Consider the following 14,925-nt stretch of genomic DNA (forward strand, 5'->3'; position numbering starts at 1 on the left):
CATTTCCAGGACCCAGCCACATTTCTTCAACCAGACTCTCAAGCCAGTTCAGACCCTCCAAACTTTAGATGTTTTAGCTCTTAGATCTTACATTATGTTCTAGTCTACCCCCGATCCACTCCAATGCATGGAATGCTATTCGGAGCATACGCCCTTCAAAGAAGCCATCTTGTGTCCCCCTCCCACTCTGTCACCAGCCCACCTTCACTCCTCCGAACTCTCAGTGACCTTGAGTCTATGTCCAAATCACTGGATTTAGCATTTATTCCTGATGTTCTTGAGGCTTAAACACCAGTGTCCAAAGGGCTCTAACTCAGGCTGTTCTTCTGAATTCCCACACCTTTTGCCTCTGTAAGAGGTAGCTCTAACCCACTTATCACACAACCCCATTCCACCCCAACAGTGGGGATCCTTCTGAGAGGGACGGCCATCCCCGTGGCTCCTTAATCTGGTTGTTTTTTTCTTGGTTCCCACAAAGGAGCCTGATGCCTGATTCCTGGGAATGAAACTATAATGGGCCTCGTGATCCAAAGACCAAATAGAGTAGCAACAAACAGACGGTTGTATGGAAACATGTTTATTTATATACATTTGCAATGTTACATCAGTGGCAGACACCTCTATGTGACACATAGTGTTATTAATGTACACATATATATTTGCCTGCTGCTCAATGCTTTCATCAAGAATTTTATCATAGAAAGCGACGGAAGGGCACCTATTCATCCTTCCTCATAAAAACAAATAAACGCACTTCTTTGCAAAGAAACATAACTGATCACCTGTTTTTTGTAACTGTATCAGCATGTGAAATCATTAACCATAATAAAAAATTATATAAAATAATAAATAATACAATAAAAGTTAAGGCTATAAAATACACTAAGAGTAAGGAAGAACTAAATGTGACACCATCACATTTCAGGAGACCAGACAATTAATCGGGCTGTAATGTTATAATGGATGGTTGTCTGGTATTTCTGTATTTATATTTAGTTGTGTAGCAGAAGTTGTTCAAGAAAACAGAAATACAGAGAGAAAGCCCCTAGGTTTTTGATACGCATAGCAATTCTGAGGCTTATAGCTCAGGATGCCGTAGAGAAAGAGAAACTTGCCATTTTAGGGTGAGACGAATCTGCCAAAAAAGAGGACGGTCTTGGCAGTTTTGTGCATTATAAAGAAGAGGAAAGGGTGATCCGCCACAAACTGTGGCCCTCCGTGGCCCGTTCTCCCTGTCATGACAGCCCCAGTGCCAGCCGTCGCTTCGGTCCCCTCCTCGTTGACATCCACAGTGGCTTGATGAAACACTTCGGACAGAAACAGGTCATCCTCTTCTGACATTCCTAAGAAGTTGGCCTGGCCCTTGACGAAGGCGTCGTTCATGCCCATGCTTCTCAGAATGGGTTTGAGTTCATAGTGCTCCTCCAGTTTGAACCGGGGGATGTACGCCTCAACGTCATCTTCAGCCAGCGTGTCTTTGCTGATCCACTTATTGAGACTATCATACGTTATTTCACGTTCCAGCTGCAGATCCAAAAATTAAAAAAAAAATTTATCAGTGAGTGCTTAGAAAAGAAGAAAGCAACTTCTAAGTGTCATGTTAAAAATCAATGACTTGAACGCCACTACATTGTGAGTGATGCAAAAATTTAAGATTGGTAAAGTTTTTGCAAGAAAACATGGGCGACATAAGTTTAAGGCTCTGAATGAAAGTTTGAGACATGCCATACTTCCTATCAACCAATTCACATATTTCTATATAAAGAAACTACACTCCATTTCCTAAGGTGTAGACATATTCGTCATGAAAGATAAGTTCAGTCTCAGAAGTTTAAAACAATTCAAGTTGGAATGGCTTACCAACTCCAAGCCAGTAGACACATTAGAGATTTCATCTGGAAGCAACAGGAACATGCTGGCATCCCCGGCATATGGAAGTTCTAGAATCTGAGCCTTTAGGTTTTCTAGGTATCCAATGTTCAGCTTCTCACGCAAGTACATCATCTGTACAGATTTACGCTGAGTCTAAAGTGATTCAAGAGTAAAATATAGAAGTTAATATATACTATGTTGTCAAGAGATTTACAATTTGACATAAAAGAGAATGGGTTCTGCTTTCATGTTTAAGAAGTATGTTTTTAAATATCAACAAAATAAATTATTTGTATACTGTACTCTGATCTTACTAACTCTTTTGAAGATTATACCCATATGGACAATAATAATAATACCAAAACATTTGTTAAGTACCTACCATGGGCCAAGAACTGTGCTAAATCTCATTGAATCCTTACAGTAACCTTTTGAGTTGGATATTATTATTATCCAAGTTTGTTTTGTTTTGTTTTGTTTTGTTTCTGAAGCTGGAAACGGGTGAGACAGTCAGACAGACTCCCGCATGCGCCTGACCGGGATCCACCCGGCCCGCCCATCAGGGGCGACGCTCTGCCCACCAGGGGGCGATGCTCTGCCCCTCCGGGGCATCGCTCTGCCGCGACCAGAGCCACTCTAGCGCCTGGGGCAGAGGCCAAGGAGCCAACCCCAGCGCCCGGGCCATCTTTGCTCCAATGGAGCCTTGGCTGCAGGAGGGGAAGAGAGAGACAGAGAGGAAGGAGGGGGGGGTGGAGAAGCAAATGGGCGCTTCTCCTGTGTGCCCTGGCCGGGAATCGAACCCGGGTCCCCCACACGCCAGGCCGACGCTCTACCGCTGAGCCAACCGGCCAGGGCCTATTATCCAAGTTTTACAGATAAAAATGGAATTCATGAAACATATGTAGGATTATAGTTGATAAGTTGTAAAGCTTACATTTGAGTCCAGGATTTAAGTAGAGAGCCCATGGTTGTTCACCGTTATTCATATGACTTCATAAAATTACTGAGTGATATTTAGTAGCTTGAGTCAGTCAATTGTTTAATATCTATGACTTATAAGTAGCACATCACGTAATGACCAATGAATGGTCTCTATTTTTCCTTTTTCTGTCTTGTCTAAGACCCTACAATACATTGTTTTAAAAATCTGTGTGTGTGTGTGTGTGTGTGAGAGAGAGAGAGAGAGAGAGAGACAAACAGGAAAGGAGAGAGATGAGAAACATCAATACTTTGTTGTGCTTCCTTAGTTGTTCATTTATTAATTTCTCATACGTGCCTTGACCAGGGGGGCTACAGCAGACCGAGTGACCCCTTGCTCAAGCCAGTGACCTTGGGCTCAAGCTAGTAGGCTTTGCTCAAACTGGCAGATGAGCCCACGCTCAAGCTGGTGACCTCAGGGTCTTGAACCTGGGTCCTCCACATCCCAGTCCGATGCTCTGTCCACTGTACCACCACCTGGTCAGGCTAAAAATCTGTCTTGTCTCATACCAAGTTCACCCGGAAAGGATAAAGTCCACTTAATTTCTTCTCAAATGGAGTTTTCCATTTTCCTTTGAAGTAGACAGCATTCACCAGGACCATCCTGGTCTCTGAATCTACAGAACCTTCAGGTAACAAGTTTGAAACTTTACCTACAAAAATAAATTATGTATGTTTAGGTTTCATGATCAAGAATGGGGAATTTCTTTTCTTGAATCTTTTGAGTTGCCATCAAACCAGCAGACACTTTTGTCAAACTCTACGAAGATGCTGATCTTCCAGCTCACATTTTTCTCTTGATTTATTTAAAGCATAAGTAAAAATCAGACCAAATTCCTCAGAAGATTTTAAAAATTCAACAGAAAATGAAGAGGCCCTGGCTGGGAAGCCCATTGGTTAGAGCGTTATCCTGATATGCCAAGGTTGCCTTTTTAATTCTGGCCAAGGCACATATAATAATCAACCAATAAATGCATATGTGGGACAACAAATTAATGTGTCTCTCTCTCTTCCTCTCTTTAAAGTCAATAAATTAAAAAAAGAAAATGAAGAAGTAATGCATATAAAATTTAGAATTACTATCAAATTTGAAGTGGAGATTTTCACTTCCTTTTATATTTCTTAGTTTTATAGCTGTATAAAGCTATTTAATTCAGATGGGAGTGAGAGTCTCTTGAGGAAGGTAACAGTACCTTTCCACAGCATGTCACACAGTGCCCCTGATAGATCTGGTGTAGAGAGTCGATGGGTCTGACCCACTGATCCTTCAAAACAATTATTTTGGAAGTTTAGGCTAGACCTATACTAGGAATAATGCACGTTCATGAGCTCAACAAAGAAGAATTGTCCTTGTGGGGCTGAATATTATTGGAATAAACACTCAAAATCAGTTGTGAGAAATGTGTGGTAAGTTCTATAACAGAGCTAAATAATGCAAAGTACTATGACAATACAAAGAAGGGAGTAGATGAGCAAGCCAGAGAAGGTTCTCAGAAATGAAAATATCTGAGTGTGATAGTTTGGGTTTTTTCTTCTTTTTTTCCCCCCTTTTCCAAGTGAGAAGAGGGGAAACAGAGAGAGAGACTCCCGCATGCACCTCAACTGGGATCCACCCAGCAACCCCCGTCTGGGATGAATGCTCTGCCCTTCTTGGGCCATGTTCCCAACTGAGCTATTTTTAGTGCCTGAAGTGGAGGCTCTATGGAGCCCTCCCAGTGCCCAGGACCAATGTGCTCAAACCAATCGAGCCATGGCTGCAGGAAGGGAAGAGAGAGGGGTGGGGGTGAGAGATAGAAAGAGGGGGGATGAAGAAGCAGATGGCTGCTTCTCCTGTGTGTCCTAACCAGGAGTTGACCCCGGGACGTCCACACACCAGCCTGATGTTCTACCACTGAGCCAACTGGCCAAGGCCATTTTTTTTAACTTGGTTTAAGACACAGCCCATTTGTAGTGAATACTTGCACTATAATATTTAGTCACTAGGTACATTATTTTATTTAATCCTCATGACTACTCTATTACATGAGTATTAGTGCCATTTGACACGAAAGGTCACCATGGTGACAGAGCTTAGCAATATTCTCAAGGCTACAATCTTAGTAAGGTAATCAGGATTCTGTCTCCACCATCCTCCACCCTCCAGTCCTACTGACAGAAGAAGGACCAAGAAAAAGGTCACTGTAGTCTGACCAGCTCCAACACAACTATTCCATATCCCTACTCGATGTATCCCATAGGCAATCACAATTCTTGGTTACTATTGAAATCTACTACTGTTTTATTTAATTTTGTGATGCATGTGACAGAACTAGTATATGATCATAACAAATAAAATAGAAAGTTCTCTCAAATTATCATAAAATCTGGCAAACCAATCAGCTCTTTTGACTCCTTGACATTTTGTCAATACACTTACGCCCAGCCGTGTGATACAATGCTTAGAGAGAACATCTGTGCTGCTCCCAAAAAAGCAAAACACTCCTGTGTCTAACTTTGCACTTCATTTTTACTTTCACTTCTGTTCATCTCACTTTTCCTGCCTCCTTGGTGGCAGTTATTTGTTGGTGGTTTAGAAATCTACTGTGAAAATGAGGAAGTCATATAAATAGATCAACTGCTTTCAGAGAAGCAAAGATCTAAAATTCTACAGGATTTAGCTCATGTGCTTTTTGTCCATGATGTTAGCTGAGAAACCAAGACACAAAAATATTCCTTAAAATGACGTCTTAAATCCAGAAATTAAGAAAATCCTTTTTTTCCTTTGTCCACAGTGGATGGAGTGTCACAATTATTTCAATACTGATATTTCCTATGTTTGAAAACATCTGCCATTGTTCATATTCTATTCTAAATGTAATAATGTACAACATCCAATTATTTGAATACTGGACAGATGTTTTCTATTAATAGACCTCAATTAAAACACCACTGCACTAAACAAGAATATATTTGCATTAACTGAAATGACTAAGGTTGAATGAACTTGAAGGGATTAAGGACTAAGTTCAAGGATGGTGCTCTGGCTGGATAGCTCGGTTAATTAGAGCGTTGTCCCAAAGCTCAAAGGTTACCGGTTCAATCCCCGATCAGGGCACATATAGGAATAGATTGATGTTCCTGTCTTTCTCTCCCTTCCTCTCTTGCTAAAATCAATCAATAATTTTTTTTTTTATTCAAGGATGGTTTTTAAAAATAGATAAATTTTCTAAGTAGAAAGAACAGAAAACATTTCCTTGGTTTTACCTTTGGTTTGAGTTTCAACCCAGAAATTAATCTTTTTTCTGGCTCCTTCTGCACATTGTAGGAAGTCAACTTCCTGGGGTTCTGTAGAGTAATATTTCTTAGAGAGTTGTATGTATTCCTTTAAAGCAAGAAAAATGCAGGAGGTTACATAGGATATAAACTGAACAAGCCTTGGTATAATTGTGAATTATGGGTTTCCTGTCAAGACTAGGGGGTCTGAGGTTGGGGTAGCGAAGGCTGGCTATGGGGGTGCTGAAAGAAAATGGTGCAGATGACAAGCAGTCAGTGAACTGACTCCACACTCCAGCCCCAACTCTATCTGCCCTCCCACATTCTTCACATTGCAGCCACTGAATAAGAGGAAGGCAAGGCTTGCAGATAGAGGCTCTGGAAGATAGCTGTGCTCCTCCTCCTCACTTACTACCTTGCAAGTGGGACTTTTACAGCAGGGAGAGGAAGCACCAACAGGGGGTGCACAAGGATAGCTGCCATGACCAACAGTCTTCGGGAGCCTTCAAGAGCTGTGTGCATTTCTGACTCTCTCTCTCAGTGCATGAATCGTAGAGAACAGCTCTTAAAGTGACCTCACTGCAGGTTTACGGTCCTGCCATTTCAGTGACCGGTTTTACTTACTTTCCTGAATCTTGCAGACTTCTCCCCAAACAGCTTATTGGCACTTTCCAATACGTAATCCTCTGTGGGTGCGTTGATGGCAGAGATGAGGGCGCGGAAGCCTGAATTGATTGTGTCTTCAGCTTGTACCTGGAACAGAAAGCCAGGATCCCCTTTCAATATCGCTGGACTACTCAGCAAGATAGTTCTTAAGCAATGGGTTTTTCTTTTTCCTGTACAACAATAAAATGCTGTATTAATATATTCTTTTTCTGGTGCTTTAAAGGAATCTCCAAGGAAATACTTTTGAAATGAATGCAGTGCAAAACTAACAAAATAAGGTGTCGCTTGTTTCATATTTGCCTATGGTTTGGACTGAACTGTGAAGTAACCAACATCCTAGGTGAAAGCGAGGTTCCTTCTATCATTTCCTAAACTCTGAGGTCTCTAAGGAATTTTTCTGGCATTAAAATGTTACTTCACAACCATTCTTTCAAAGTTCATATAACTTCTCAAAGTCCCTACCAAAGAAGAGATCATCGATACCATGGAAATACGAGCTTTAGGAAACTGGAAAAGTGAGAGAGAACTCCAGTCTACAACCTAAAGTTTGTCAACATGAAGAAGGTCATGGGCCTCTGTCACAGCAGAAGGCAAATTCGTGCAGATGACTGCCCGCTGTCTCAGGACACCTGGCTGACTCTCCACACCAGGCCCTCTCCACCTCCGCTAGCCCATAATTCCCTGGGGAACAGCCAGATGGAGCATTAGTGTCCTCGAGTAGGAAGCTAGGGGAGATGTCTCCCCATGAACTTACTCAGGAGTGTAACCATGGAAGTTGGTTACCAGATGGCACACATCTATGTCCAGTTCATATAATTTAGCTGGATAGCTGGTATTTAAGGAAAGGAGTATTGAGAAAAAAATAATACTACCTGAGATAGATAGATGGATAGATAGATGATAGATAGATAGATAGATAGATAGATAGATAGATAGATAGATAGATAGATAGATGATAGATAGATAATAGATAGATGATTGATAGATAGATAGATAAGAGATAGATGATAAATAGATAGATAGATAGATAGATAGATAGATAGATAATATATAGATAGAAAGAGAAATATGGGAGGGATATGTAAAGATCATTGGCCTCTTATGAAGTTATCGAACCTGACTTTGTCCATTCCTAACTAGCAGTAGGGTGGTGTAACAATTTAGAAAGAGTCTTGGCCAACCAGTCCGCAAGTCGTCTTCTGCTCTACCTTTGTCCTTTCTTAGTGGTGGGACCAGAGAATATTTACTTAAGGATTTAAGTCTTTGTTTTCTGGGGTGTTTTTTTTTCTGGGAATGGGGGAAGTGGTAACAGGCCCCTTTTTAGTCTAATGTTGTGACTTTAAGACAAGAAGATTCTAAAATAAAATACAAAAGAAATATGAATGAATGGGTCAGATACCTTCAAAATAGCATCAGGATAAGTGGCCTGCTGGATCTGCTGCCTGAGTTCACAACCGGAGACATTCTCTGGGGTCGCTAGGGCGACTTCTCGGACTCCAATGTTGTTAAACTGAAGCACCTGCAATTGGAATTAGAAGGAATGGCTACATTTTCCTGCTAAATTACTTACCTTTTTAAACCATTGCCAACAGGTACCTTTTAATGGTCTTATGTCTATTTCCCTGTCAATGTGCATGGGGTACAAGCATAGATCGTTTTTACACATGATGTGTAAATGTCAGCCAACTGAAATTTCCCTCACTGGAATCAGTAGGGGGCATTTTATGTTAATCTATAAGCTAGTCATTAGCCTCTAGACTCCAAGAGCATCAATGCCTTCACTCACACACCTCGTAAAAAGTGGCAGAGCCACCATTCAGACAAATACAGGTCTTGCCACCAAAGTCTGTGCTTCTTTCTCCAAGCCGAAGGGCTTCTTCTCTTGCTTCTTAGTAGGGAATTAACCAAATTTGCCTTTGAGTTTTAAAATCTGTGCATACAGCAGAGTTATAAGTAAACAATACAAAAATCTTTGCATAGTCCCACGTGCTCAAACACGTTCCAGATGCAGAATAGCTGTACTGTGCCCAGAGAGACCCATAAGCTAGTTTTCTTTTGATATCAAAATCCATTGCGTTTTAACAAGCTAGAGTACTTCCTTTAGCATTTGCCCTCAGCACATATTGCTTCTGCTAGTGATGTCCTTACATTTGGAAGGTTAAGACGCTGGTGCTCTCCAAAGTCTTCAGGGCATTTCCCGTCTTTGTTTTTTTTCAAGGCAAAGGAAATAAAGGGGAAGGAGGGTTGCAAAATGTTGCTGGTATCAGAATTGAGCAACTAGGTTTTGTTGTAAGTCTTGATATTTAAACTGCCAAAATCACAAGGAGTAATGCAGCTCTCCCTTTCCTCCCGCAAGGACATTGACCAACTCTCTCGTTCTTCAAACAAGGTTCATCCTAAATGGGTCACCATGTACCTGGGAAGGATGTAGACACATTCAGGTGCAATTCTCATGAGAAACCTGAACATAACCAGCGGCACTTTGGTGTGACCGAAAGCACAATACGTGCCTGTGAGAAACCAGAACATTCAATTGTCATGTTTGTGTACCTGTGTATATGGAAGAATTTTAATTATAGGCTGACCTCGTCTGAGTCGCTGACCTAGGACATAACAGGGTCATGTGACTTTTCAATGTGTTGAACTCATCCCTAGGAACTTTGCAGTTTAAGTAGTCCAATGTATTTTCAAGGCCCTGAATTCAGAGGAAGGGTCCCCTGGCTCAGCCTGTGACTGCCCACCTAGGAAGGAAGCCAGCTGCCCCATACTCTGTCCATTTTTACTTTGAAGACCAACCACCAGGCCAGGTCTCATCTTGTCGGCATTATCTCACGGTTTGGTTACATGCCTGAGTCTATATTGACCACCGTGCATCTCCAAGAGCGTGACGGCCACAGCTCTGGGACATTCTTTTCTCTTTGTGCCACTCTCTTAAAGCTATTAGGGGGAATTATTTCCGAGAATGGGAAACAAAGCCAGCAGAGTGGCTGAGCAAGGGAAGGAGCCTGAGCTAGAAGTGAGGAAAGTTTAGGAGACCTGGGGAAGGAGTTTCCTTCACAAGGCTAGTCTTCCCGCCTGCAGAATGGCACTTGTTTTAAAAACAAGAGCCATAAAGCATGCAAAACACTTTAAAATATAAACAGTATATTATTAAAAGGAAGGACATCACTATTCATCATTTCTAGCCTTACAGTATAAGAAACTTTGATGTGCCTTCTGATATCTACAGTGGGTGGTTCATGGTTTGGGCTGTTTTATAGATTTGAATCTCAAGAAACCATGTTGTAATGGCAGGTGGCGATTGCCGACCTTTTGATAGACCATCTCTAGAAAACAAACAGAGCCATCCTACAATCCGGTTCAGGCACCAGTGTGTCCTAATCTGGCGTCTCAGTAGAAACTTACCTTGGCCATCTGTTCTGCGGTGTTGCCTTTGGCACCCAGGTAGACCATGACCATGGTGGATGAGATGCCCCACGGGGAGAAGAAGAGATTCTGGGTGGTGTTTGTATTCGCCAGATGCTTGAAGAAATTGAGGGCAAAAATTGTGTTTGCCACATAAAGGTCTTCCATTGTTTCAGGCTAGAAGGAAAGTGAGGAAGAAAACATAGCTCTGGAATATGAGGTGTGTTGGGTGAGTGATGTCAGCAGTGGGGACAGGCCATGCCTTGCAGAGAGCAGGGATTCCCTCTCTGTCCTTCCTTCCCAGAACAACACAAAGTAGAGCAGGGACAGCATGAGAGCCACGTGACCTGTGAGGCCAAAAGGGCCCCCCACTCGGTGTAAACTGCCACCATCTTGAAAATCTCAATAATTTTAAACTAAGGGTTCTACATTTCCCTGTTGCATCGGATTCTGCAAATTATGTAGCCGACTCTGAGGTACAGTGAACAGTTGTAGGATGAGCAGTGACACTATATCATAATAACAATAACTAAAATAACAATAAAAAAGCATTTATTTAATTCCTACTCTACGAGAAGCTGTTTTAAACACTTTACCTGTATTCACCATTCTGTTCTTAACCCAAACCCTCTTTTACAAGGAAGAAGCTGCTTCACAGAGACGATAAGAAAAGTGACCCGGGTCACTCGACTAGGGGCAGGGCTAGGAAATGAAGCTAGGTGGGTGGCCTTTAGGGTCATGTCTCAACCTTATGCCACACATGACACACACACAACCTGCACATACTCATATGTGCCACGTGCATACATATTCGTGTTGTGTTGGCCCCTTCTGAGATGGTAAATATTTCAAATTTCTGCTTCTGGAAGTGTGTGACAGTTGGGATTTTCATAGTCCTACTTCCATATCTGCCCCCCTACACACACACACACACACACACACACACACACCAGATCAACCCTCTGAAGAAATGATAGGCATACCCTTCCAGAGCCAAAGGCTTTCCATGAAGCCAAATATTTGTACACGCCCAAGTGTGTGTGGACGGGAGTACCTGTTGGTTCTGGCCAATGGTCGTCTTTTTGGCTGTACGTTAGGCTTTTGTAATGGCTTATAACACACCTTACAATTACCAACATACATAAATATACCAAAAGATGCTGACACCCGCCATTCCGCAAGAAACCTTGGGAAAGTGGTTTCCCAGAGCCGGGAGGGAGTCGGGAAGGCGGGGGGCTGAGGCATGCACACAGCCCTTGTCCAGGTCCCTCGGTGGGGCTCCCAGCCAGTGCCAGCAGCCCCTTCTCTACCTGGGCTGTGGGTGTCTGGTGTGAACACTCTGCTCATGGACCTTTCTTTTTAAGAAAGTGACTGCAATTTGTATCAAAGTTTCTCATTTGAAATACCCCCACTTTTATTTTATAGAGACAAAACAGTAAACTAAGTAATACTTATCCCTGAAACTCTCCCACATCTTCTTATTGAATCTTCAGGATATCTATGAGATCCATACTGTTATCTTCATTAAAAGTCTAGGTTCCATCCTGACCTCAGAGAGGTGAAGGAACTCGTAGAAGGTCACACAGTTTCTCCATAAGGGTTCAGGGAGTCAAGCCTAGGCCAGCTTCGGAAACCTACTCTGTCCAATGTCCCACATTGTCTCACCTGTTGGTGTTCAACTTTACTCTGATGTATAAGAATTTAGGCAGGTTTCTAGTTTAAGAATGGCTAACAAGAGGAAATGAAAAAAGGGGAAGGTCACAAGTCTATAATGCTCCTAGAAGGCTTTTTAAGTTAAAAAAAAAATTACCAGGTTTTTTCTTTTGGTTCATTACTGAGATAAGATGAACTTGAGTAACTCAGTTTGTTTCCTCTTCCTTCTATGGATTTTTTTAATGTCTTTATAATTAATTAGTCTTATTGGGTAGATGTGTTTTTGTAAATTATCTCAATGTTTTAGAAACAAACTGGGAATTAATAAATAAAATATTTCTTTATTTCCATGGGGGGAAAAATGAACGAGAGATAAGAACCAAACAAGTAAATGTACATTTATCTTGCAGCTAATATTTGTTTTTGTGACAGAGACAAAGAGAGAGAGACAGGAAGGATGAGAGATGAGAAGCATCAATTCTCCATTGCGGCACCTTAGTTGTTCATTGATTGCTTTCTCATATGGGTCTTGACCAGGGGGCCATAGCAGACCAAGTGACCCCTTGCTCAAGCCAGCAACCTTGGGCTCAAGTCAGCGACCATGGGGTCATGTCTATTATCCCACGCTCAAGCCAGCAACCCTGCACCCAAGCTGGTGAGCCTGAGCACAAGGCAGATGAGCCCATGCCCAAGCCAGCGACCTCGAGGTGTTGAACCTGGGTCATCTGCATCCTAGTTCGACGCTCTATCCACTGTGCCACTGCCTGGTCAGGCTTTTGTAGCTAATTCTTTATAATAACCTGTATAGTCAGTCACCTAGACACTAGTAAAATTTAATTGTCAAGACAAACTATTAGAGAGGGCTTTTAATGTCAAGTTAGAATTTCAGGAGACTTTACACAGGAAAAAAAGATAAGGACAAAAATACATTGTCCCAAATGCATTTACTTCTTTTAAAAATAGGCTCAATTTTATTTTTAAAATAAGGTGGAATTTATAAAAATAATAATAACTGCATTGAACATAAAAATAATATCTTATGTCTATATTGCAGTTACCAAATATCTTCAGCTGAGTTGTTTTGTTCAATTTGCATAATTACTTACCCACAAAAGCCTAGTAATTCCTGTTATACAGATGAAAATATGGTCTACGGCCATACCACCCTGAACGCACCCAATCTCGTCAGATGAAAATATGAAGCTATAGATTGCAGATAGTCAGTTTCGAAGCCTCCACTGAATCTCAGCCTTCTGACTGTAACTCTACGGCTTTCCCTACACACCCTCCAAATGGGATTGAGAAGTTTATAGTTTCAGAAATCTCTGAAGGCCTATATATATATATATATCTATATATATATAGATATAGATATATATATATATATAGATATAGATATATATATATATCTACCATGTCTCCTGTCCTTCAGACAGGTCTATGGCTTACATTCGAGTGGGAGATCCACAGAAGATAATGTAAAATTATCATCACAGAGTGACATTAAATGGCATGATCTCCCAGAACAGGGAATGCCTGTTGTGAATTTCTTAACAAGGGTGAGTTGTACAACTTGATTAACTCCTAAGTCATGTGCTGGTAATTCATATTTACTGCTGCCCTTGAGAAGGTGGATGAGAGGCACGTGTGGAGCCAGGCTCCGTGGTGTCTGCAGCAGAAGGTCACAAACGTGACCCTGAAACTTGGCTCAGGTAACAAAAAACTGGGGCGGTGCCACCAGGTACACCACCACAGTCCCCTTCCTTCCTCAAGGGCGCTGGATGTCAGATCTTAACTTACTGTGGTATGTAAAATAAAACTTTTTTGTGACTACACAGTGCCAATAGTTTGAAACTGACCACAAAAATCAATGAGAACAAAGAGAAAACAATAATTTCAAGGAAACTTTTGGTCCCAAACAACCGAATCCCCCTTCCAATTATTTAACTAAATTCTCTATATATTTTCTGGTATTGAATTGAACCAACCCAGGAAGCTGCTTAACTTCTGATTATTATAGATGAACACTTAGTCAACTCTTAATTTTTTTCGCGTTTACGTACAACTGATAGATTACTTTTCAACGACTTTAAATTAATACAGTTTCATTAACTTGACTATTTCCCTTACATTCAGTGTCAAAACACCAGCTAGTAGAATATACATATTCTAACCTGGTCAAGAATATTGGCATCGCAACTTTAATGTACATTTTGGTTTGGTTAATGTTACATAGATATTTGCTGGCTTCTGAGATTCAAGATTAAGCCTTACTATAAATTTAATTCAAACCTTGAACTAAAATATTTTCAGTTAAACAACGAAAAAAGAAAACACCATTAAATTTTCACTTATCCTCTAGAAACACCGCACATTCTCAATTTCATTATATTAATGATACCAGGATGAAGGGAGAGATACAATGAAACCATGTTTCACAGAGGTGGCCACTGAAATCACTGAAATACCTTGCTGTTCTCTGAGGTGCTGTCTGGCAGGAACCGGTCCTCCGAGAGTTGCTAGAGTTCAGACATGGTGATGACTGGTTTTATAAAGCTCAACTCCTCCCACAAAGCTTTTTTTTTTTGGTCTCCCTCTTTCTAATCGGAAACCTTTGAGTGATTCAACATTTTACTCAGAAAGGCTTTACTCAAATAGCAATGCCTGTTTGCTAAGGCACCATTTCAGAAATGTGTTGGGAGGATGACATCACTCAGAAACTTATAGATTTGGCAAGATCTACACATGCCTGTTAAAATTAGCTGAAGCCTGTCAGCCCCAGTTTCAAAGGTCCTCCTCTGTACCTGCACTCAAGGGTATTCTAAATCACACCATTTTCCTCTGTCCTTTGACAAGGCGTGGCCTGTGCACTTTTTGCAACGTGTAAAAGCAATGGACTCCTTTCTCTCTTTTGATTCTAGGAGCCCCTAAGAGACCTTTTGGTCATGAGGAGGAAACAAACATTATTTTTTCTTTCTTAGAAGTTCTCTGTTTTTAAATCTTACATTTTTCTCAAGCTGTGATTTTCTAAATATTTCTGGGTTCCACCCTAATCTCTCATCACCAGCTACTCCCAAAGCACTCTTCTTCACTGGACCT

At 41.3% G+C, this 14,925-nt stretch overlaps 1 protein-coding gene across 1 annotated transcript; it reads right to left on the reverse strand.

Annotated features, from left to right (window-relative positions):
• Positions 1-572: 572 nt before the first annotated feature.
• SERPINB2 (serpin family B member 2) lies at positions 573-14,476 on the reverse strand. The gene is made up of 8 exons (XM_066247110.1): positions 14,295-14,476; positions 10,174-10,350; positions 8,168-8,287; positions 6,727-6,855; positions 6,094-6,211; positions 3,361-3,503; positions 1,861-2,025; positions 573-1,524 (listed from the first exon to the last, which is right to left on the reverse strand). The coding sequence occupies exons 2-8, from the start codon at positions 10,339-10,341 to the stop codon at positions 1,120-1,122; spliced, it is 1,248 nt and encodes a 415-aa protein (XP_066103207.1). The 5' UTR covers positions 10,342-10,350; positions 14,295-14,476; the 3' UTR covers positions 573-1,119.
• Between the last annotated feature and the right edge of the window lie 449 nt (positions 14,477-14,925).

Source organism: Saccopteryx bilineata, chromosome 11, assembly GCF_036850765.1.
Source record: "Saccopteryx bilineata isolate mSacBil1 chromosome 11, mSacBil1_pri_phased_curated, whole genome shotgun sequence".
Lineage (NCBI taxonomy): Eukaryota > Metazoa > Chordata > Mammalia > Chiroptera > Emballonuridae > Saccopteryx > Saccopteryx bilineata.

Coding starts and splice junctions, on each gene's coding strand:
- SERPINB2 (XM_066247110.1), bottom strand. CDS start 10,341: ATGGAAGACCTTTATGTGGCAAACACAATTTTTGCCCTCAATTTCTTC. Junction 8,288..10,173: donor CCGCAGAACAGATGGCCAAG/GTAAGTTTCTAC, acceptor TTCCAATTGCAG/GTGCTTCAGTTTAACAACAT. Junction 6,856..8,167: donor ATCCTGATGCTATTTTGAAG/GTATCTGACCCA, acceptor TTTCTGTTCCAG/GTACAAGCTGAAGACACAAT.